This window comes from Myotis myotis, unplaced genomic scaffold (assembly GCF_014108235.1).
Source record: "Myotis myotis isolate mMyoMyo1 unplaced genomic scaffold, mMyoMyo1.p scaffold_m19_p_4, whole genome shotgun sequence".
In the NCBI taxonomy this organism is placed as follows: domain Eukaryota; kingdom Metazoa; phylum Chordata; class Mammalia; order Chiroptera; family Vespertilionidae; genus Myotis; species Myotis myotis.
Genome location: NW_023416346.1, coordinates 119,612,285 through 119,631,557, shown reverse-complemented (window position 1 = coordinate 119,631,557; position 19,273 = coordinate 119,612,285). Strand labels below are relative to the sequence as shown.

General features: G+C 42.1%; 1 protein-coding gene across 1 annotated transcript in view; it reads left to right on the top strand.

The window, feature by feature from the left end:
- Positions 1-19,273, top strand: part of PHEX (phosphate regulating endopeptidase homolog X-linked) — a 200,880-nt gene that overhangs the window by 121,154 nt on the left and 60,453 nt on the right. The window contains exon 13 of the mRNA XM_036305892.1: positions 9,224-9,301. Within this exon, the coding sequence (XP_036161785.1) occupies positions 9,224-9,301 (78 nt within the window). The remainder of the gene's footprint in view (positions 1-9,223; positions 9,302-19,273) is intronic.

The window sequence follows — 19,273 nt, the reverse complement described above, 5'->3', positions numbered from 1 at the left end:
AATTCTTTTTTTTTCTTTTTGCTGTTCTGATTTTTTTTTCTGCTTCCTTATCTTCCAAATTTCTGATTTGACCCTCTGCTGTATCTACTCTACTGTTGATTCTCTTTAAAGTATTCTTCATTTCAGTTATTGTATACTTCATTTCTAACTGGTTCTTTTTTTATGGTTTCTATCTTTGTTTTTATGTTTCCTATCTCTTTGTTGAAGTTCTCACTAAGTTCAGCTACTCTTACCCTAAGTTTATTGAGCATCCTTATAATCAGTGTTCTGAACTCTGCATCTGGTAGATTGCTTGTCTTCATTTTGTTTAGTTGTTTTTCTGGAGGATCCCACCCCATGGAGCAGGACTTGTTTCAGCAGGACTCTGGATGAGTGCTGGACGACTCTGCCTGTTGAGTGTGTCGCTTGTGGAGGTGGTTGGGTGGTGCTGTGGTGTGGTCTGAAGCTGTCCAGAAGCTGTCCACTGGATGAACTGGTTTTGAGGCCTCCTGGGAAATGCATGCCAATGTCAGGCACCACCTGTGCCCTACCTGGAGCCACCTGGCATGAGCTACAAAGCCATGTTCAGATACCTGCTACTTGTGCTGGGTTTGTATGTGCCTGTGAGGGTCCAAGCTGTGAACCAAGGCCAGCTGCTAGAGTCAGGCAAAAGTCCACTTAAGGAGAGGTTCAGGGCATGCCAAGGCCAGATGCTGCTTATTTGAGATGTTTTAGGAAAGTCCGTAGCATGAGCCAAGACAGACCATTTGTATGGAAAAACCACTGGAAATGGCTTGGGTGGGCCTGCAAGTTGGGTGGGGTGTTATCTCAGGGAATCACCAGAGGAGTGAACAGTGCTAGCCAGGTTGATGAAGATTCAGATGGTGCCTACCTGTCGGCTTTTGGGGAGAATGGCTCATCAAAGGCACTGTGGCCTCTGCCAATACTTCTGTCTGGGAGAAAGCTGCCCCTCCAGCTCTTGCTCTGAAGCCAAACAATTCAATTCCTCCCCGTATATTCCTGACATTTTTTTGAGCTGCTGTCCTAGTGCTGGAGCTTAGAGGGAGTGAGTCCAAGTAAGTATGTGCATAGGCTCTTTAAGAGGATTGCCTAGGGCTCCAGCTGCCCTCCATCTCACTAAACCACAATCCCTGCTGGTTTTTATAGACAGAAACTATGGGGAGTTCTCTTCCTGGCACTGGAACCATAGGCTAGGGACCCTGGTGAGGGGCTGGGACCCCTCGCTCCTCAGGGAAGACCTCTATATATGGGGGTGGGGCCTGCTTTGCAGCCCCTCCTACCAGTCTTCTTTAATTCCCTTGTTGTAGGACTTCCATTCAGCCTGCTATCTGGTGTTTATGAATGATGGTTGTTCTGTAGTTTAGTTGTAAGTTTGATGTGATTGTGGGAGGATACAAATTTACCTACTCCACCATCTTGACTGGAAGCCTATAAATTTTTATTGGGACATAGTTACAGCCATTTATGTCCGTGTCATCTACAGTTGATTTCCCAGTTACAACAGCAGAGTTAAGAAGTTGTGATAGAGCCCAGCCAGTGTGGTTCAGTGGTTGGGCATTGACCTGTGAACCAGGAGGTCACAGTTCAATTCCTGGTCAAGAGACATGCCCAGGTTTTGGGCTCGATCCCCAGTAGGGGGTATGTAGGAGGCAGCTGATCCATATCCATGCTTCTCTCTCATCTTTTATATTTCTGCTAGAGGCCTGGTGCACGAAATTTGTGCACGGGGGGTGGGGTTCCCTCAGCCCAGCCTGCACCCACTTCAATTGGGGACCCCTCTCACAATCTGGGACCGTTGGCTCCTAACCACTCACCTGCCTGCCTGATTGCCCCTAACCCCTCTGCCTGCCTGCCTCATCGCCTATAATTGCCTCTGCCTGCCTGCCTAATCAAGCCCCCAACTGCTCTACTCTGCTGGCCTGATCTCACCCCCAACTGCCTCTGCCTGCCTGATCACCCCTAACTGCCCTGCATTGCCAGCCTGATCTCACCCCCAACTGCCCTCCCCTGCCATCATGATCTCGCCTCTGCCTTCCCGTGCTGGCCTGATCTTACTCCCAATAGCCCTTCCCTGCTGGCCTGATCACCCGTAACCTCTCTGCCTGCCTGCCTCATCACCCATAATTGCCTCTGCCTGCCTGATCGCCCCTAACTGCCCTCCCCTGCCAGTCTGATCTCACCCCAAACTACCCTTCTCTGCTGGCCTGATTGCCCCTAACTGCCTCTGCCTGCCTGATCACCCCTAACTGCCCTCCCCTGCTGGCCTGATCTCGCTCCCAGCTGCCCTCCTCTGCCAGCCAATTTGGTTCTGATTGGTCAGTTTCTATGCCAGTCAGCATCAAAAGCTCTGCCTCCTAGACAGCCATTGGCTCCTCACAGTTGACCCAGATTTGGTTCTGATTGGTCAGTTTCTATGCCAGTCAGCGTCAAAAGCTCTGCCTTCTAGGCAGCCATTGGTTCCTTATATTCACCCAGATTTGGTTCTGATTGGTCAGTTTCTATGCCAGCCAGCGTCTCTGGGCCTATCAATGGGGCCTGATCAGAAAGGTGGGGCTGATCAGCAGCCCCGGTTGGCCAGGCCGGGAGAGTAAGAGAGGCAAGTTCTGATCAACAGTTGCCACAGAGGCTATGGATCAGACACTGCCTCTCTCTCTGCAGGCCTCTCTCCGGGCCTGATCTGCAGTGCCCTAGGCAGTCAGTGCTGGGTCAGGGCGCCCACAGTGGCCCCAGTCAGTGCTGGGTCCACAGCAGCCCAGCACTGACTTCTGGTCTGGTTGAGCCTTTGGTCGTAATTGGTCGTTATGACACTGGCTTTTTATTATATAGATCTCTCTTTCTCCCTTCCTCTCTCTGAAATCAATAAAAACATATTTTTTAAAAAGTTATGGTAGAGATAATCTTGTCTGCAAAAATGATATTATTTACTATCTGGCCCTTTACAGAAAAAAGTTTGTCCACCCCTGATCTAGATAATTCAACTTCTTCTTTCCCAATTCCTTTATCATTCAAATATCTCTTTCAACTCTTCATTTCACTGTGTAGGTATTAGAAGTAAAGCTTTCCACATTTTACAAATGAGGAAACTGAGGACCAGAAAGGTTAAGAAAGTTAAGGTACTGCTGATGCTTTGTAGTCATGATAATGTCAGGTTGTCATAGAATGTTTTTCCTCAGTTCCTTTATACAAATACAGGGAGGCCATAGATCATTTATATATTATGTTCTTTTAGCACTGAGGAGAGTCCTGAACCCAGACTCTATTATTAGTATTTGTCAATTGATTGAAAAAGCTATGTTAAAAATATAGTTTTTTATCTAAGTAAATTTCCTATTTTGTTGGCAATCTTAAGTATAATTTTTTTTAAAAAAATTGGTATTACCAAGGATTTTAATGGAAACTTTAAAAATAAATAAGGCATCATCCTTGTGAAACTGTTCTCTCCTTTAATATAAGCAATCTTATCTTTTTAAGAGGATCTTCTCACTTTATCAGGGAGATTGAACATGGATGTTATCATTTTAATTAAACACTTTTCTTATATTTTGGTTCTTGATGATTTATTATAATCATGGAGAAATGCTGAAATGAAGGAAGATATTTTTGGTATTCCAAATCTACTACCTTCCAATAATGTTAAGGATCTGTGTCCTTTGTAGTCTTATGAACTTAAATTAACCCCCCCCACACACACTATAAATAAATTACAAATATAGTTTTGGTTATCATCAAGACTAGGTTTCAATGGATTTGAAACATTGCTTCATTTTAAAGAAAGTTCCCTTGGTTCTTACAAAGACTCTCTCTCTTTCTCCCCATTTTTCTTCTATGGTAAGGTCAGTTAACATGGAAATGTGTCATGATGTGAGCAGCATTGAGTGATGTTCTTGGTCATATTTTAGACTATAACTTTTCGTATTTTCTGATACAATTGGTGACATTGATCAGAATAGGGTTATCAACTAAATTAATAATTATATGAGTCAATATATATTGGGCATTGATCACTTGCTATGTGCCTGGCACTGTGTTCCATGTGGGGAACACAATGGTGATTATGTGGAACAGGCCATTGGCTTAATTTGAGTAGTATGAAAAGGAAGGCTCTCTTAGTTATAAAAATCTCCCATATAATTAGATTTATCCCTTTGGTTAATGAACCATTCTTAAATACAGATATTTCTTCAGGGTTAATGATGCCTATTAGTCACTCACATTTTATTTTAAATTAGTTTGAGGACCCAATGACAGCTAATGGATAAGGTACTTTGCAGGAATAACGTTTTTGATGGGTGGAGAGGGGAAGGGAGATGAATTTGGAGCAGAGTGTATTGCCAAGGAAAGGCCATGGGTATGATCGGAGAGCAAATGTTATGACACCCAGGGTCTGCTAGGTGTTGGGAGGAATGGATGCAGGAAAGAGAAAGGACAGGAAGGCAAAATTAAGATGGCAAATAGTAAAGGCAACCGTTGATCTTTTCTAGAATCAGCTTTCATAGTGTTTCTTGTGTCCCTTTTCTGAGGTGTGTAAGTAGGGTCGCTCAAAAGAATCCTCAGAATTTTTTGGGGGTGTGAATAGCCTGGGTTATCTGGCTCATGCTTAGAGTCTGGCTTTGCTCCAGAAATTTTTCACCGTGCTCCAAGAGCCCCGTGGGTATATTTGTCTCCTCGTTGATCTCAGAGTTGCTTCAACAGCCTTTCTTTCTCACCATTTTGTGTGGCCTCCTGAAACTGGGCCTATGACCAAAGAGAGTGACATGTCCACAGGGGAGTTCAGGTATTCCATTAAGGGTGCGATGTGGTCTGAGCTCCTCTCTAAGACCCTCCAAACAGGCACCCAACAGTTATTCTGAATCCTTGGAAGAAGTCATGTTTCTACTTCCCTGTGTAGTATACAGTCAATATTTATTCATCTGGACCAAGGCATAAAAAGTGCTTTACGTATGTCATCCTGAATCACTGCAGACAACCTTATGAAGTAGGTACTGGTTTTTCCCCTTCAAACTATATCTGATGAAAAGGAGGGTGTGTTAGGATTACATCCAACTACAGCTAATAGAAAACATGTCATACAGTGCCTTAAATAAGGGGTTTATTTTCCTCTTGTCCTGGAGGGGGAAAAAGGCATTTCAGGCCTGATATGGTGGGATTCAGATACCATTAATGCTTCTTTCCAGCATCTTTAGCATGTATATTGCTCTCTCATGTTTATTGCCTGTTATAACTGCTCTACCCTTGGCATTGCATCAGCATTACAGAGAGGAAGAAGAGGAAAGGCCAAAACAGTGGTTCTCACTTGGGTGTGATTTTGTCCCTAGGAGGTATTTGGCAACACCTGGAGACAGTTTTGGTTGTCACAACCTTGGGGTGTGTGTGTGTGTGTGTGTGTGTGTGTGTGTGTGTGTGTATTGCTACTAGCATCTAGTGTGTAGAAGCCAAAGATGCTGCTAATCTACAGTGCACAGGGACAGTGCTCACAACAATAATTAACTGGTCTGAAATGTCAGTAGTGCTAAGGGAGAGAAACTGGCATAAAGGCAGAAAGCATATGCCAGGCAAGTCTGTCCTCTTTGAAAATGGATTCATGAAAGTGGACCAAAGACTTTGTTGTATGTAATTGGCCTGAATCTCATCCCACAGCCAACTTTAGCTGCAAAGGAAGCTGGGAAATACATCTATTTTTTGTTGGGTCCATTATCACCACAAGCAGGATTTGGGTCTGATAGTAAGGGAAGGAAAGGAGAATGGAGATTGGGTAGACAATAGGCGGTTGTCATGAGCATACTCTTTCCAGAGGTTTGTGTGAATAAGGGGTGTGGATACATGCACTGGTTAAGGAAAACTGGAATTTTTTATCAACCACAGTTGGCTAGGAAATATTTTTTGCAGGACATAATATACAGCCTACTACCTATTAATGCCACTGTTCTCTCAGTATTTGCAGTGGGACTTGCCTTTGCTTCTTGTCCATGTAGCCTCTGAGACAATTGATTTCAGGCCTGCCTCACTAATACTTTTTTACCCTTCAACAAGTCAGTAAACTGTTGATGCTTCATTTCTTTTATTCCGAAAAAAAAAGGTGATGTGATCACTATTTGCCTTAAAGTGTATATCAGTTAGAGTTTATTCAGGAATAGAGATGCCCTTCTAAGTATATGAAGCAGGAAGATATGTAATATGGGGAATTGCAGGCTTATGCAACCATTGGGAAGGCTGGGGAGTGAAGATCAGAGTCTGCCAATGATGTCTGCTGCACTAACACAAAAGGGGTCTTTTCAGGAGAATGCCTGCTTCTGACAAAGTGTTGTATTTGCTGTCTGCAGATGTCTTTGTACCTGTCCCTGGCTACCAACAGTGACTGCTAGTGCTTCTAATTGGCAGAGTCTAACCTGGAACCATGCCCATGGAATTCTGGGAGATGTAGTTCTGAAGCTTCTCAGGGAAGAATAGAGAACGGGGTGGAGTGGGATGATGTGGAATTGACAGCAGATTGGCAGAAGGAGCATTTAAGTTTGAATAAAGACATTTATTTGGCACATTTTGGGAAGAAGAGAACTCTGTTCAGATTTTGGCAATGTTGCTACTAGTATTATTACCTTACTCAACCTCTGTGTCCTTGGAAGATGAATAGGAATTGTTTCTCTGCTCTGGCTCTGTTCAAGTTATGGTGTTGCTAAATAAATAAATAGATAAATAAAAGGATTCAATGACCTGCATAGCTGGTGCAGAAGATAATATATTCTGTGTAGCTTCATAATGCAGTGGGGGGGGGGGGGCGGGTTGGTCTCAGAGCGTGAGGTTTATAAAACAATGCATAATTCACCAGTATGCCGTGGAAAGACCAGTGCTCAGAAAACAGTTGTGGATGACTCAGCTTGTACATGTCTTTATTTTGGGGGAAACTGTCTGGAGCTCTTTATTTGCTGTAGGTATGTATGCGGCTTGTGGTGAGCTGATAAAATACAATGAGGTATTAAATACAATGAGGAAAATAATAAAACCTTCTTGGAACATGGTAACCTATAGACAGATGCCATATTGTTTGGTGTTGAGGAGAGAGTTGTAATCTCTACTTATCTGGTATCTGGGTCACATCAGGCTTTCAGTGTAACTCATTGGGCTTTGAAGGCAGAATTTGACCTATGCTATATTTGCGTCTCTGGAACAGCAAACCCCATTATAACTGTGTCCTACGGCACTTGTAAAATCCTTTCTGAGTCTTGAGTTTCAGGTGTCTGCTGATATTTAACATTTGAATTATCTCAAAGAAGATAAGGAAAATGTACTATCTTAATTCTATTTATATTTTGAGTGAGGAAAATTGAAAAGGAATGAAGGAAAAAACTCGTTACCAAGAGCAGTATGTAAAGGTCACTGGTTTAGCTTTGCTGGAAAAATACTTGTTTTTGGGGTTGCCTGGAGTCTTATCTTGGCAAAGCTGGAGGCAAAGCTGGTGATGAGGATTTGTGTGCAAGTGATTTTTGATTTATTCAGCAAGTGCTCTCAAGAGAAACCAGCAAGGGAATGGGTGAAGCCAGACAGGGAAGGGTGAGAGATGGGCAAGGGTGCAATTTCCGGGGAAATCTCAGACAGCCTGATCCTTGGGGGAACTCTGGAGCACCAGTTATACCTTGAAGTTTGTCCTGAACTGCAGCAACAGAGCTGCTGGGCATTCATGCTCCTACACAGTCAGTCACTAGCTGAGGGCTGCTGGTGTGGGGTTGTGTTTGGAGACAGATAAACTCCCAGGGACCTCCGAAGAGTCTCAGGTGCTGGCCATTAGAAAGGAGAAAGATCCCAGCTGGCGTGGCTCAGTGGTTGAGTGTTCAGGAGGTCATGGTTCGATTCCCAGTCAGGGCATATGCCCCAGTTGCGGGCTTGATGCCCAGTGTGGGGCATGCAGGAAGCAGCTGATCAATGATTCTCTCTCATCATTGGTGCTTCTATCTCTCTCTCCCTCTCCCTTCCTTTCTGAAATCAATAAAAAATATATTGTAAAAAAAGAAAGGAAAAAGAATATTGATGCTGGGGAGGGGATGTACAGAAGTGATTAAAGGGATCCCAGTAGATTGGGGAAAGCCCCAATAATGTACTTACTCTTCGAGTACACTGCTCTTTTGTTTTTATGAAACCCAGAATCTGAGGAGAGGAGAGAGAAAAATTTTCACTTGCAAATGCAAGGGTTGGAAAACCTTTTCTATAAAGGGCCAGGTAGTAATATTTAAGGCTTTGTTGGCCACAGAGTTTCTGTTCCAACTAGTCAACAGTCAACAACATCATTATGGGTGCAAACGCAGCCATAGATTACATGTAAATGAGTGGGCATGGCAGTATCACAATAAAGCTTTATAAAAGCAGATGTGACGGAGGGAGGGAGGAATAGATTTGGCCTAGGAGCCATAGTTTGCCTGTTCCTCCTGTGGAGGTTCCTTGTATGTGCCTAAGGTGATTGCTTTATCCATTCTGTATATGCTGCAAAACACAGGGAATAATTAGGATGGCTGTCAAAAGGATGGTTATAATGCATCTTAAATTAGGCTGGACCCCCTACCTCAAGTCTTTCACCATTCACAATTTTGCATGGATAATCTTGCTCAAGTGTGGCTCTTCTCATTTTACTCTTTCTAAAAATATTTAGTTCTCTGTTATCTATAAAATAAAATCTAGCCTCTTTAGCATGGCATTCGGGAATCCCTGTGATCTAGCTCAAGCAGTTTTTCTGTACTGTTCTCTGCTTCCCGCCCATGTGCTTCCTGGTCCAAGTATAGCAACTACTCACCCTCTCTCCCACATGCCCTTTGTTTCCATCTCCCTGACTTTGCCCCTGCTGCTTCCTCTCCTGGAGTGCCCTTCTGCTCAGCTCTGCAATTTGAAATCCCAACCATTCTATTAAGAGTCAGTTTGGCCCCTGCTCCATTAAGCATTCTCCTCATGTGGAAATAGTCTCTGCTCTGGACTTTGATAACAATAGTGTCTATTTTTATGAAAATCTTTATTTTATTTATGTTATACATATAGTTATTTGCTATATTCACTATAGTTTTTTAATTTTATTTTAGTATTTTTAGGGCAGTGACTAACAATTATTTGCCCTTCACAGTGGGTTGCATATAGTAGACATTCAGTAAATGTAGTTTTCAGGTGAAGGTTGCATTCCTACATCCTGTGATTATTAATGGTGTAAGTGCTGAAACGCTGACATAAATTTTCTTTTTCCTTTCTGTAGGCAAGAGCTGTTTTGTCCAAAGTTGGCTATCCTGAGTTTATAATGAATGATACTTATGTTAATGAAGACCTCAAAGCAGTAAGTGCTAAATTTACTGTATTTTTTTTCCTGGCAAGTTTTACTGGCCTCATGCCTTTCAACTAACCCAAGTCCAAGCAATTAAACCTGGCGGTGCCAGAAAGCACCAACTTCTTATTCATTCCTTGGCTAGGTATGAGCCTTAATATTCAGGCATATCACAAGATTTAGAACAGACTAAAAATAAAGGAAGTGTCAGAAAGAATGTATAGCTGAGCAGGTACCATAAAGCAAAAACGCTTGGATTTGGCCTAATTTAATCGTAAAGGAAAGAATGAAACAAATTGAGTATTTTGCAATTAGTGGGCATGCTCTTATGGTGAATGTATATTTGTTGTTAAACAATCTTTATGTGCTTCATTCATATTAAATGACTAGTAATAAATCTGCCAGCTAGGCGTTAACTTCATTAAACTTTGTGAGTGAGTGTTTTTGCAAATTAAGTGCGTATATATATGACTGTAATTTATTGTGACTTGGACTGTATATTTGCAGTAATTTAGTGATGTAGGAATACTAATAATTCTTTTTTATTCCAGTATTTTGGGACATGTATTTTCCAATAGATGTATTCACTACAGGTATTTCTACTCACAACCACTGTTATTTCCTTTTCTTTAAATACTTCTGATAAAGAATTGTGATTCCTTACAAAACCCCTGTCTGTACCATTCACTGGATTTTCTTGTAAAAGTACTTTTTTTTAGAATTCTTTAAATAACTGGTTCTGAGGTATAGCTCTTTCCTGAAATTGAGGTTTGACAATTGTATATCTGAAAGCAATTCCAGCTTTGTAGATGAATGTCAGAATTTTGCAAGATTATTCAAAAGTGAGAGAAGGCTTTAATTAGAAAGTTTTTCCTTTGGGCTCTAAGATATGCCCTTCCAAGTATTGATCTAGTTGTCATGGAGGAAGATAATTATGCTTCACAGTATCACAAAGTTCAGACAACCCATCTTATTCTACATTGTTTTGATGCTGAAAAAACTCACAGTTATTATGATAATTAAAAATACTAATGCACTTGATACATTCGTGTACGTTATCTTTCAAGCATCACAGTGATCCTCTGAAGTACATGGTGCTTAGACCCGTTTCACAGACAAGGAAGTAGAGACTCAAAGAAGTTAAATGATTTCCTCAGTCCACACAGAGTATCAGAGCCAGGACTGAAATCTGGGCCTAGAAAGCTCTGCCTGTAACCTGAAAAGGGGTTCTGCAGGGTCCTTGTCAGGGAGCCGTGCTGGAGAGATAGAGGGGTAGGTTTGAAGAACTGGTGGGAGCTGCTTGCCTAGAGCTGGTTGGAAGGGAGGAGAGAAGAGGGGAGGTCATATTGCCCAGTGGTTAACAGCACAGGCTTTAGAGTGGTTCTGCCTCTTCCACTTACTAGTTTGGTTTTGTATAGCTTGCATAACTTCATTTAGCTTCCTTTTGGTTATATGGATACTGGAGATAATAATAACCAAGTCTTAGAATTGCTGGGATGATTAAGGGAGATCATATGAATGTAAAAGCACCTACCATAATGACTGGCATATATGTAGGCTCCCTATAAATGGTAGCTGTTACTTTGTGGATTAGTATGAGAACTGTTGCTGCTAAGAAGAACATCATCAGGGCACCAAGTATCATTGCAGGAGAACCTGTACAATTACTTGTGATCGGCAAATATTCCGAGTCAAGGACACAGATAAGAAGGTTTGAGAGGCAATTTGGTGTAGCGGTCTACCGTTTAGTAACTATGTGAACTAGGATCTCTGTGGTTAAGTTTCCTCATGTCAAAATGGAGATAACAATAATCCCTCCCTTATAAAGCTGCTGTGGGGATCAGATAAGTTAACATATTTAAAGTATTTAGAACTGATCCTGGGGCACAATAAGCACAGTATAAGAGTTAGTTATGACATCTTCAGTTTGCACTTATGATACTAAATTATTTTTGTTTGGAAAAGTCATTGTGAATTAACTCATCTACTATCCAGGTATCTCAAATTGATTGAAAAGGCTGTATAAAGGGAACAGTCTCAAGCTTTAATCAAATAAGATCGTATTTAGGACTCACTCACACTATTTAGTTGATCATGTTTTGCTGACAGTGTGCAGCTGTTTAAAGTCAGTGCCCCACACTTATGGACTCACTGAATGTGGTACCTTTTGTAAAAAGAAACCAGCTGCAGTGTTGGGTATTTCCTCTCATTTCTCCAAGGTCTGAATGGAAGCCATTAGATACCAAGATTTGTAAGCACTTTTGTGAAGAAATGGTTTTTGTGTAACTCACTGCCAAAGCAGACACAGTTGCCCGGGTGGCATGGCTTGGTGGTTGAGCGTCAACCTATGAACCAGGAGGTCACGGTTCGATGCCCGGGTTCTGGGCTTGGTCCCCAGTGGGGGGCGTGCAGGAGGCAGCTGATCAATGATTCCCTCTCATCATTGATGTTTCTATCTCTTTCTCCCTCTCCCTTCTTCTATGAAATCAATAAAAAAAATTTTTTTTAAAAAAAGCAGACACAATTACACCCAAGAGTTTCTAACACTTTAAAAAACAGACAGTGAAAAGAAATCCAAATCCATGAAAATAAAATACATTTGTGTTTGGAAACTGATAGAGAAAATGAATAAAATGCAACTTGAAAATAGGTAAAGGATGCTTGCTTGATGTGATAGCAATAGTGTCACTGATGTTAATAGCAAAAGGACTAAAGTACTGACGGTACACAATGGGACTGTATTTTCAGTTTGGAGAAATACGTAGATAAGGACTACTATAGGCCTATAAGAAATGTCTGGTTATACAAGCTCTGAGCATGAGAGAGGCTTTCACAAATGAAAACAGCTTAGTTTATTTGACACAAGTGAAGATATGGTTTACCAGGTACAAACGCAAAAGGAAAGAGGATAGACATTAGGTAATGGATTAGAAGAAGGTCAAGGAGAAAGGCTGAAAACTGAAATTGGACCTGTGTTGAGATAAGAGCAAATGGGAAAGAACTTAGAGGCAAATGTAAAGAATTAGAGAAAATTTGCCCCCCCCCCCTTTGAGGAAGAGAAGATAAATTGATACTCCCAATTTTTTTTCTGAATAATGATCTTTTTGTAGTCTTTGAAAAGAGCAAGAATAAAGGAAATGTCCTTTATGTGAACCCCCAGTAGCATACAGGAAAGCCTACTAATTAGCCAAAAAAGGTAGGTGTCAGTACATTTTCAAATTATCCTTACTAACTGGTCCTTTATTGATCCTTGGTGGATATAGACTCAAGACTGGTATGATATCAACCTTGGAAAGATTACTGTATCATTAAGAAAAGCCCAGACCACACTAGGTATTTCAAAGAGAGGAGATTTAATACAGGAGATAGTTGGGAAGGCAGAAATCAGGAAGGTGAGGTAGACCTAAGATAATAACTTCAGGAAGCTACTACCATCCCTGTATCTAGGGCACAAAAGGAAGTGATGGTACCATCATTTAGGAGACCAGAGGAGGAACTGCCATTTTAGCTGGGGCTGTGAGGAGGAGATGAAGATTTTTCTACAGTCGATGTCAGAAAAAGAAAAAGGAGAGAAAGAATGAAAGAGATCAAATACAGAATTCTTTCCCCTCATGCCACCTGCTGATTTCCCCCAGTCCCTCCTATTGGCAGGGGGCTAACTGGCAATGGAGCCTGGGAAACATAGTTTTCAGATGCCCAGCCTCAGCATTATAGAACAGAGTAAAAGAGTGGGCATGTATCTGAGAGACAATAAGTAAGTAATCGACACCATTCGGCACTTTACTCATTCTTGTGAAAGCCAGCAGAGAATTGTAGTAGGGACTAAAGTCAGAATCACAGCTGACATCCATTTACTTAGGAGATTTGGACATGGGTAACTTACAAAAAAATACATTTTTCAACTGATTTTTAGAGAGAGAGGAAGGGAAAGAGAGAGAAACACAGATGTGAGAGCAAAACATTGATCAGCTGCCTCCTACACGCCCCTTACTAGGGATCAAGCCCTCAACCTGGGCATGGGCCCTAAACGGGAATTGAACCAGTAACCTTTTGGTGTACTGTACAGGATAATGCCAACCAACTGAGCCACACCAGCCAGGGCTGGATATGGGTAAATTTTCAGAAAAGATCAATGTTTCTGGTGAATGATACATCCTCCTATCTAATAAAAGAGAAACATGGTAATTAGCCATACCTCTACTACCCTTCCCATTGGCTAATCAAGGCAATATGCAAATTAACTGCCAGCCAACATGGCGGCCGGCAGCCAGGCAGCTTAAAGCGAACATGAGGCTTGCTTGCTTCAGTGACGGAGGACTCCAACGTTCCCCGCCTGCCTTGCCAGCCTCTGAGCTTGCAGTTTGAAACATTGTTACAAATATAGAAGCTAAACAAAACCCCAGAAACCTGCTTTCAGCCAGCTGGGATCTCAGAGCTGGAGTTGAAACAGTGTTTCGATTATAGAACCCAAACAAACCAGATACCTGCTTTCAGCATTCGAGGCCTAAGAGCTGGAGCCAAGCCTCAGAGCTAAAGCTGGCCCAGAATAAAAAAAAAAAAAAGAAAATAGGAGCGGTTGGGAGCTTCAGTCACCCGCCAGCCTGAAAACAGCCCTCAGCCCCTCACCCAGACTGGTCAGGCATCCCAGTGGAGACCCCCACCCTGAAGGGTGTGTGACCAGCTGCAAACAGCCATCATCCCCTCATCCAGGCTGGCCAGGCACCCCAGTGGGGACCCTGATTCAGGACACCCTTCAGGGCAAACCAGCCAGCCCCTACCCATGCACCAGGCCTCTATCCTATATAGTAAAAGGGTAATATGCCTCCCAGCACCGGGATCAGAGTGACAGGGGGCAGCGCCCAAACCCCCTGATTGCCCTGTGGCTCTGTGTGTGACAGGGGGCGGGGCCACAACCTCCCTATCCGCCCTGCTCTGTTCATGACAGAGGAAGGCGCCTCAACCCCCTGATCAGCCCTGCTCTGTGCCTGATAGGGGGGAGATCCCCAATGCCTTGATCACCCTGCGGCTCTGTGTGTGACAGTGGCGGCGCCCCAACCCCCTGATTGGCCCTGCTCTGTGGGTGATAGAGGGTGGTGCCCCAACCGCCCCCCACGGGCCCTGCTCTGTGTGTGACGGGGTAGAGCCATAACCTCCCCATTGGCCCTGCCCTGAGTGTGACAGGGCGCGGCGCCCCAAACCCCTGATCCACCCTGCTCTGTGTGTGACAGGGGGCGGTGCCCCAACTCCCCTATCGGCCCTACTCTGTGAGTGACGGGGGAGCTCCTCAACCCCCTGATGGGCCCTGCTCTGTGCGTGACCGGGGGGAGCTCCCCAAACCCCTGATGGGCCCTGCTCTGTGCATGACAGGGTACGGAGCCCCAACCCCCCTGATGGGCCCTGATCTGTGAGTGACAGGGCGCAGCGCCCCAACCCTGATTGGCCCTGCTCTGTGCGTGACAGGGGGTGGCGCCGCAACCTCCCCATCGACCCTGCCTTGAGTGTGACAGGGGGCGGTGCCCCAACCTCCCAATTGGCCCTAGCCTGAGCGTGACTGCAGGTGGCATCGCAACCTCTCGATCCGCCCTGCTCTGTGCATGACAGGGGAAGGCGCCCCAACTCCCCAATCGGCCCTGCTCTGAGCCCGACCAGGGGCTGCACCTAGGGATTGGGCCTGCCCTCTGCCACCCGGGAGCAGGCCTAAGCCAGCAGGTCGTTATCTCCCTAGGGGTCCCAGACTGCGAGAGGGCACAGGCCGGGCTAAGTGAACCCTTCTCCCCGCTGAGTGCACAAATTTTTGTGCTCCGGGCCTCTAGTCTACACTTATAAAAGAGAAACATGCAAATTGGTATCATTCTGCTATGCCCACCAGCCAATCAGGATGAGCATGCAAATTAACCCAACAAAGATGGCGGTTAATTTGCATATGCAGGTGTGGAACGAAGACTGAAGACACTGAAGACTGAAGACGACTGAAGACTGAAGAGGCTTGCCTTCTCTGCTGCGGCTGGAGTGAAGGCCTGGGTCCCAGGTGCCGGAAGAAAACTGGTGCCAGCAGCCAGGGGAAGGAAGGCGTATTGCACGAATCTCTTTGTACAATGGGCCTCTAGTATATACATAAACATAAATATACATATAGAGATGTATAGGTATTATGTGAACCCACATAATATTCTCTAGTGGGTCTTGGTCTGCTCTGGCCAGTGGAATATATATATATATATATATATATATATATATATATATATATTTATAGTGTGTGTGTGTGAATAATAATGTATAACTATTTATATGTGTTGTGTGTTTTATGTGTATATAAATGATAGTGCTACTGCCACTATGCAAGAGTGAGGTAATATTTAGGTGGAATGCTCCAGAAAGACAGGTTGTTAAAACATTGAAATACCTCTGTACTATTTAGTAGAAGACCAAAATAAAACATTGCCCTCAGCCCTCCCAAGTGATCTCTGGCCACCATGGCCCTGGAGAGCCAGGAGTGGGCATTGAAAGGGGATATCCACCAACCTTCCAGCCAGCCCTCTGTAACTCCCACGCCCTGGCTTTCATCTAGAGTGCTCCACTGGCCAGAGCAGACCAAGACTTCCCTTTACCCCTGGTGGTGGCAACAGGGCATCTGGTGCCATCTAGCTCCTGTTTGGTGTGCTACCTACTGCTACGTCACCTTTATGTGGCTGCTTGTGGGAACTGCATCTTCCGCAGTGTACCGTATATGTAGGTTGTTAAACAGTTTGAATGTAGGTGTGTACACACATGCACACACACTCACACTACTTATGGACAAAGCCATCTAAAAACAATCTTGCATATTACTTTCCTATTTAAATAAGGGAAAACTTAAATAAAAAATCTGGATGCATTAAGTATTCAGAAAGTTCTTTGTGTGCCTAACATAAAATCTTTCTTATACATATTTGGATATATCTCTGAGTCTCTTTAAATGGATTTAACATAAACAGAAAGTATTCTAGAATCTATACTTCTATTGACTTATGTAGTGTTTAATCAACATGTACTTAGTGATTCTGCAGAGAAGCTGAACACATGTGCTCTGCCCTTATTACATGTTCTTTGCCTTTGGTGGGGGGATTAGCTTTATTCTGTTTAGTCTGTGGCATTTGGTGAGAAATTTAGATTCCCCTAAATTTTATGATCTGGATAGCTATTCTTAGGAAAGGACAGAAGAGCCCCAATTAATTTTGCAAAGGTCGCTCAATTGAAAAGTCAGGCAATGGAATTGATTAAAAGTCATTACCAACTTGACTTAGATTTTCACCAGTAACTAAAAGGACAAGAGGCTGTTCAGCCAACAATTGTCCCTTGCAGAGTTTAAACATTTTTTGAAGATTACAAGTGGTTTTAAAATATTCATGTGCATTCATTTCTGTTGCTATCTCTACAAGTGGAACTTTCCCAGTGGCTGCTGAGTTGCATAGTTGTTTACTCAAGGGCCTGTTAAAATATTTGAAATTATTAAAGTATTCTCACATGGTGGAAATTTTGGAAATAGAGAAAAGGCATGTGATAGTACCTGTGATATTGGTGCTCGGACATACTAATACGTAATTCCATTTTAGTGTCTTCTTTCTTTCTATTTTTATAGCTGTAATTGATGTTTATATATAATTTTGTGTACTGACCTTTATCATTTTGTCCTTGTCTTCTGTAGCCTTCATTACCATTATTTTAACAGCTGTCTATTTTAAGTAAACTAAACTGTACCATGATTTATTTAGTCAGTGCTTCTCTTACCGTAATTCTCACCTTTTCCTCCTTCTTCCCTGTACTCCTTCTGTTAAATCACTGGTTTTCTTAGTAAGACTAATGAAAATAACATTGAAGTAGGAACCTAATGATTTGGACCGTATAGCTTTGCCAAGTTGTGTAATTTCTCTAACTGTGTCCCATCTATCACAAGGTAATAACTGCGGCTGACCCCTTCCTACCCCCACACTTAACCTGTCTCACAGGAAAAAGTAAAATTTGTCTCTTATCACCTGTAACTTCCATTAAATAAATGGAATAGATCAACTAAACCAGGCTAAGAAACAGCAAATACTATGCATTTCATAAAACAGATTTTAAATTGTTCTTCTAAACATAGATGATAAGCTGTTGACAAATTGTAATTATTTACTTCTGAGTTTTGGTCCTCATGGTTATTTTCATGGATGTGGTAAGACCTTATTTACTTAAAAGTATTTTTAGCCATAGGACTCTTCTTTAGGAAACATTTGGTTGGTTTTTCTTTCGATATCTGTAGAACAACCCGAACGTCAAGTTTTTTTCTCTCAGATGAACAGTATAATCTGACAAATAGCAAACTCTTCTAAAAGTAACAACTGACTCCACTGATATTACCAAAAATGCTAACATTTTTTTAAAAATATGTTTTTATTTATTTTTTTAGAGAGGGGGGAGAGAGAGAGAGAGAAACATCAATGTGGGAGAGAAATATCCATCAGTTGCCTCCCATATGCACCCACAACCTGGGCATGTGCCCTGACCAGGAATTGAACCGGTGACCCTTTGGTGCACAGGATGTAGCTCTAACCAACTGACCCACCCAGCCAGCGCAAAAAGTTAATATTTTTGACAGAAATTCCTTTGGGAGAATTTCCTGGAAATTGTTCTGAACCCAAGAATGTATCTGAATTTTCTGTTACAGTCATATTCTGAGACTTCTGGCAGAACTCTCTTGGGAACAAAATGGAAAAAAGCTAAGGGTTGAATAGTGGACACAATTTGTAAACTGGGAATGCATTAGGATTATTAGATGAGGTTGCTTCCTAAAAGAAGGCACTTACTCTGTTTCTTCTGAGGCTGAGTACAAATACCTACCTTAAAATACAATTGATTATAAGATTTCCTTTTAATATGAAGAATCGCAAACATTGGGAAAGTATGTAAAATCATATTTTGAACAAATAGCATTAACAAACATTAAACATATTGCCATATTTTTATACATGCACACACATATTTTAAATGAATAAAACAGCTATATTGGAAATTGTGCACTTGTCATTGACCTAATGTCCTTCTCCCCTGCCTTCCTCTTCCCTAGGTATAAACACTATTTTGAATTCAGTGTTTATCATTCCCATGCATTTCTTTATGCTTTTGCTAAAGATAGGTTCATATCTATAAGCAACATGCATTATTGTTTTACATGTTATAAAATTTTAAATTCTTTCATACATATAACTTGTCTTACTCAACATTGCTTTTCACATGATTTCATATTCATGCATACAGACCATTTGCTTAAACTGCCGTATTGTTTTCCATTATGTGATTTTACCACAATTTATTTATTTATCAGCTACCCCCATAAGATGATTGATGGAGGGACAATTTAAAGTCATTTCTTTATAACTTGTTGGTCAAGTAGAACACCAAGGATGCCAGAATTTGGTATTTTCATTACTGCCTTTCCTACCTGTGCTTTTAGTTATTTTACTCCTTTCTTTCTATTTTGGCCTGGTCCCCTGAAAAGACTAAGCTGAATCACTAACAAGTTACTCTACAGACATAATGGGTACCCACTATATGTTAGGGTAGAGATAAACGTAAGCCAGATATTGGCCAACAAATAGGCCGCTGTCAAGTCTATAATCATGAAGTTGTAAATATACATTCATATCTGTACTGTAATCCCCGTGGGTTTTCTGTACATTCACTTGCTGCACTTTAATTTTTACCTATAAAAGAGTTTCATGGTTTAAATTTACAAAATATAACAACTAATAAGGATTTAATTACTCTTAGTTATTTGCTTATTACAATGTATATTTTTCTTGTTTTATTTGATACAATATTATATTTTAAGACCAAAGCATTAGAGATCATTAAAACCATAGCTTTTACTTTTACACAGATATTATTTACAATGTTTTAGCTAAATACTGCTAATTTTATGTAGAGAGTGCCTATGGAATTGAAACTGCCATTTTTCTTCCAAAAAAG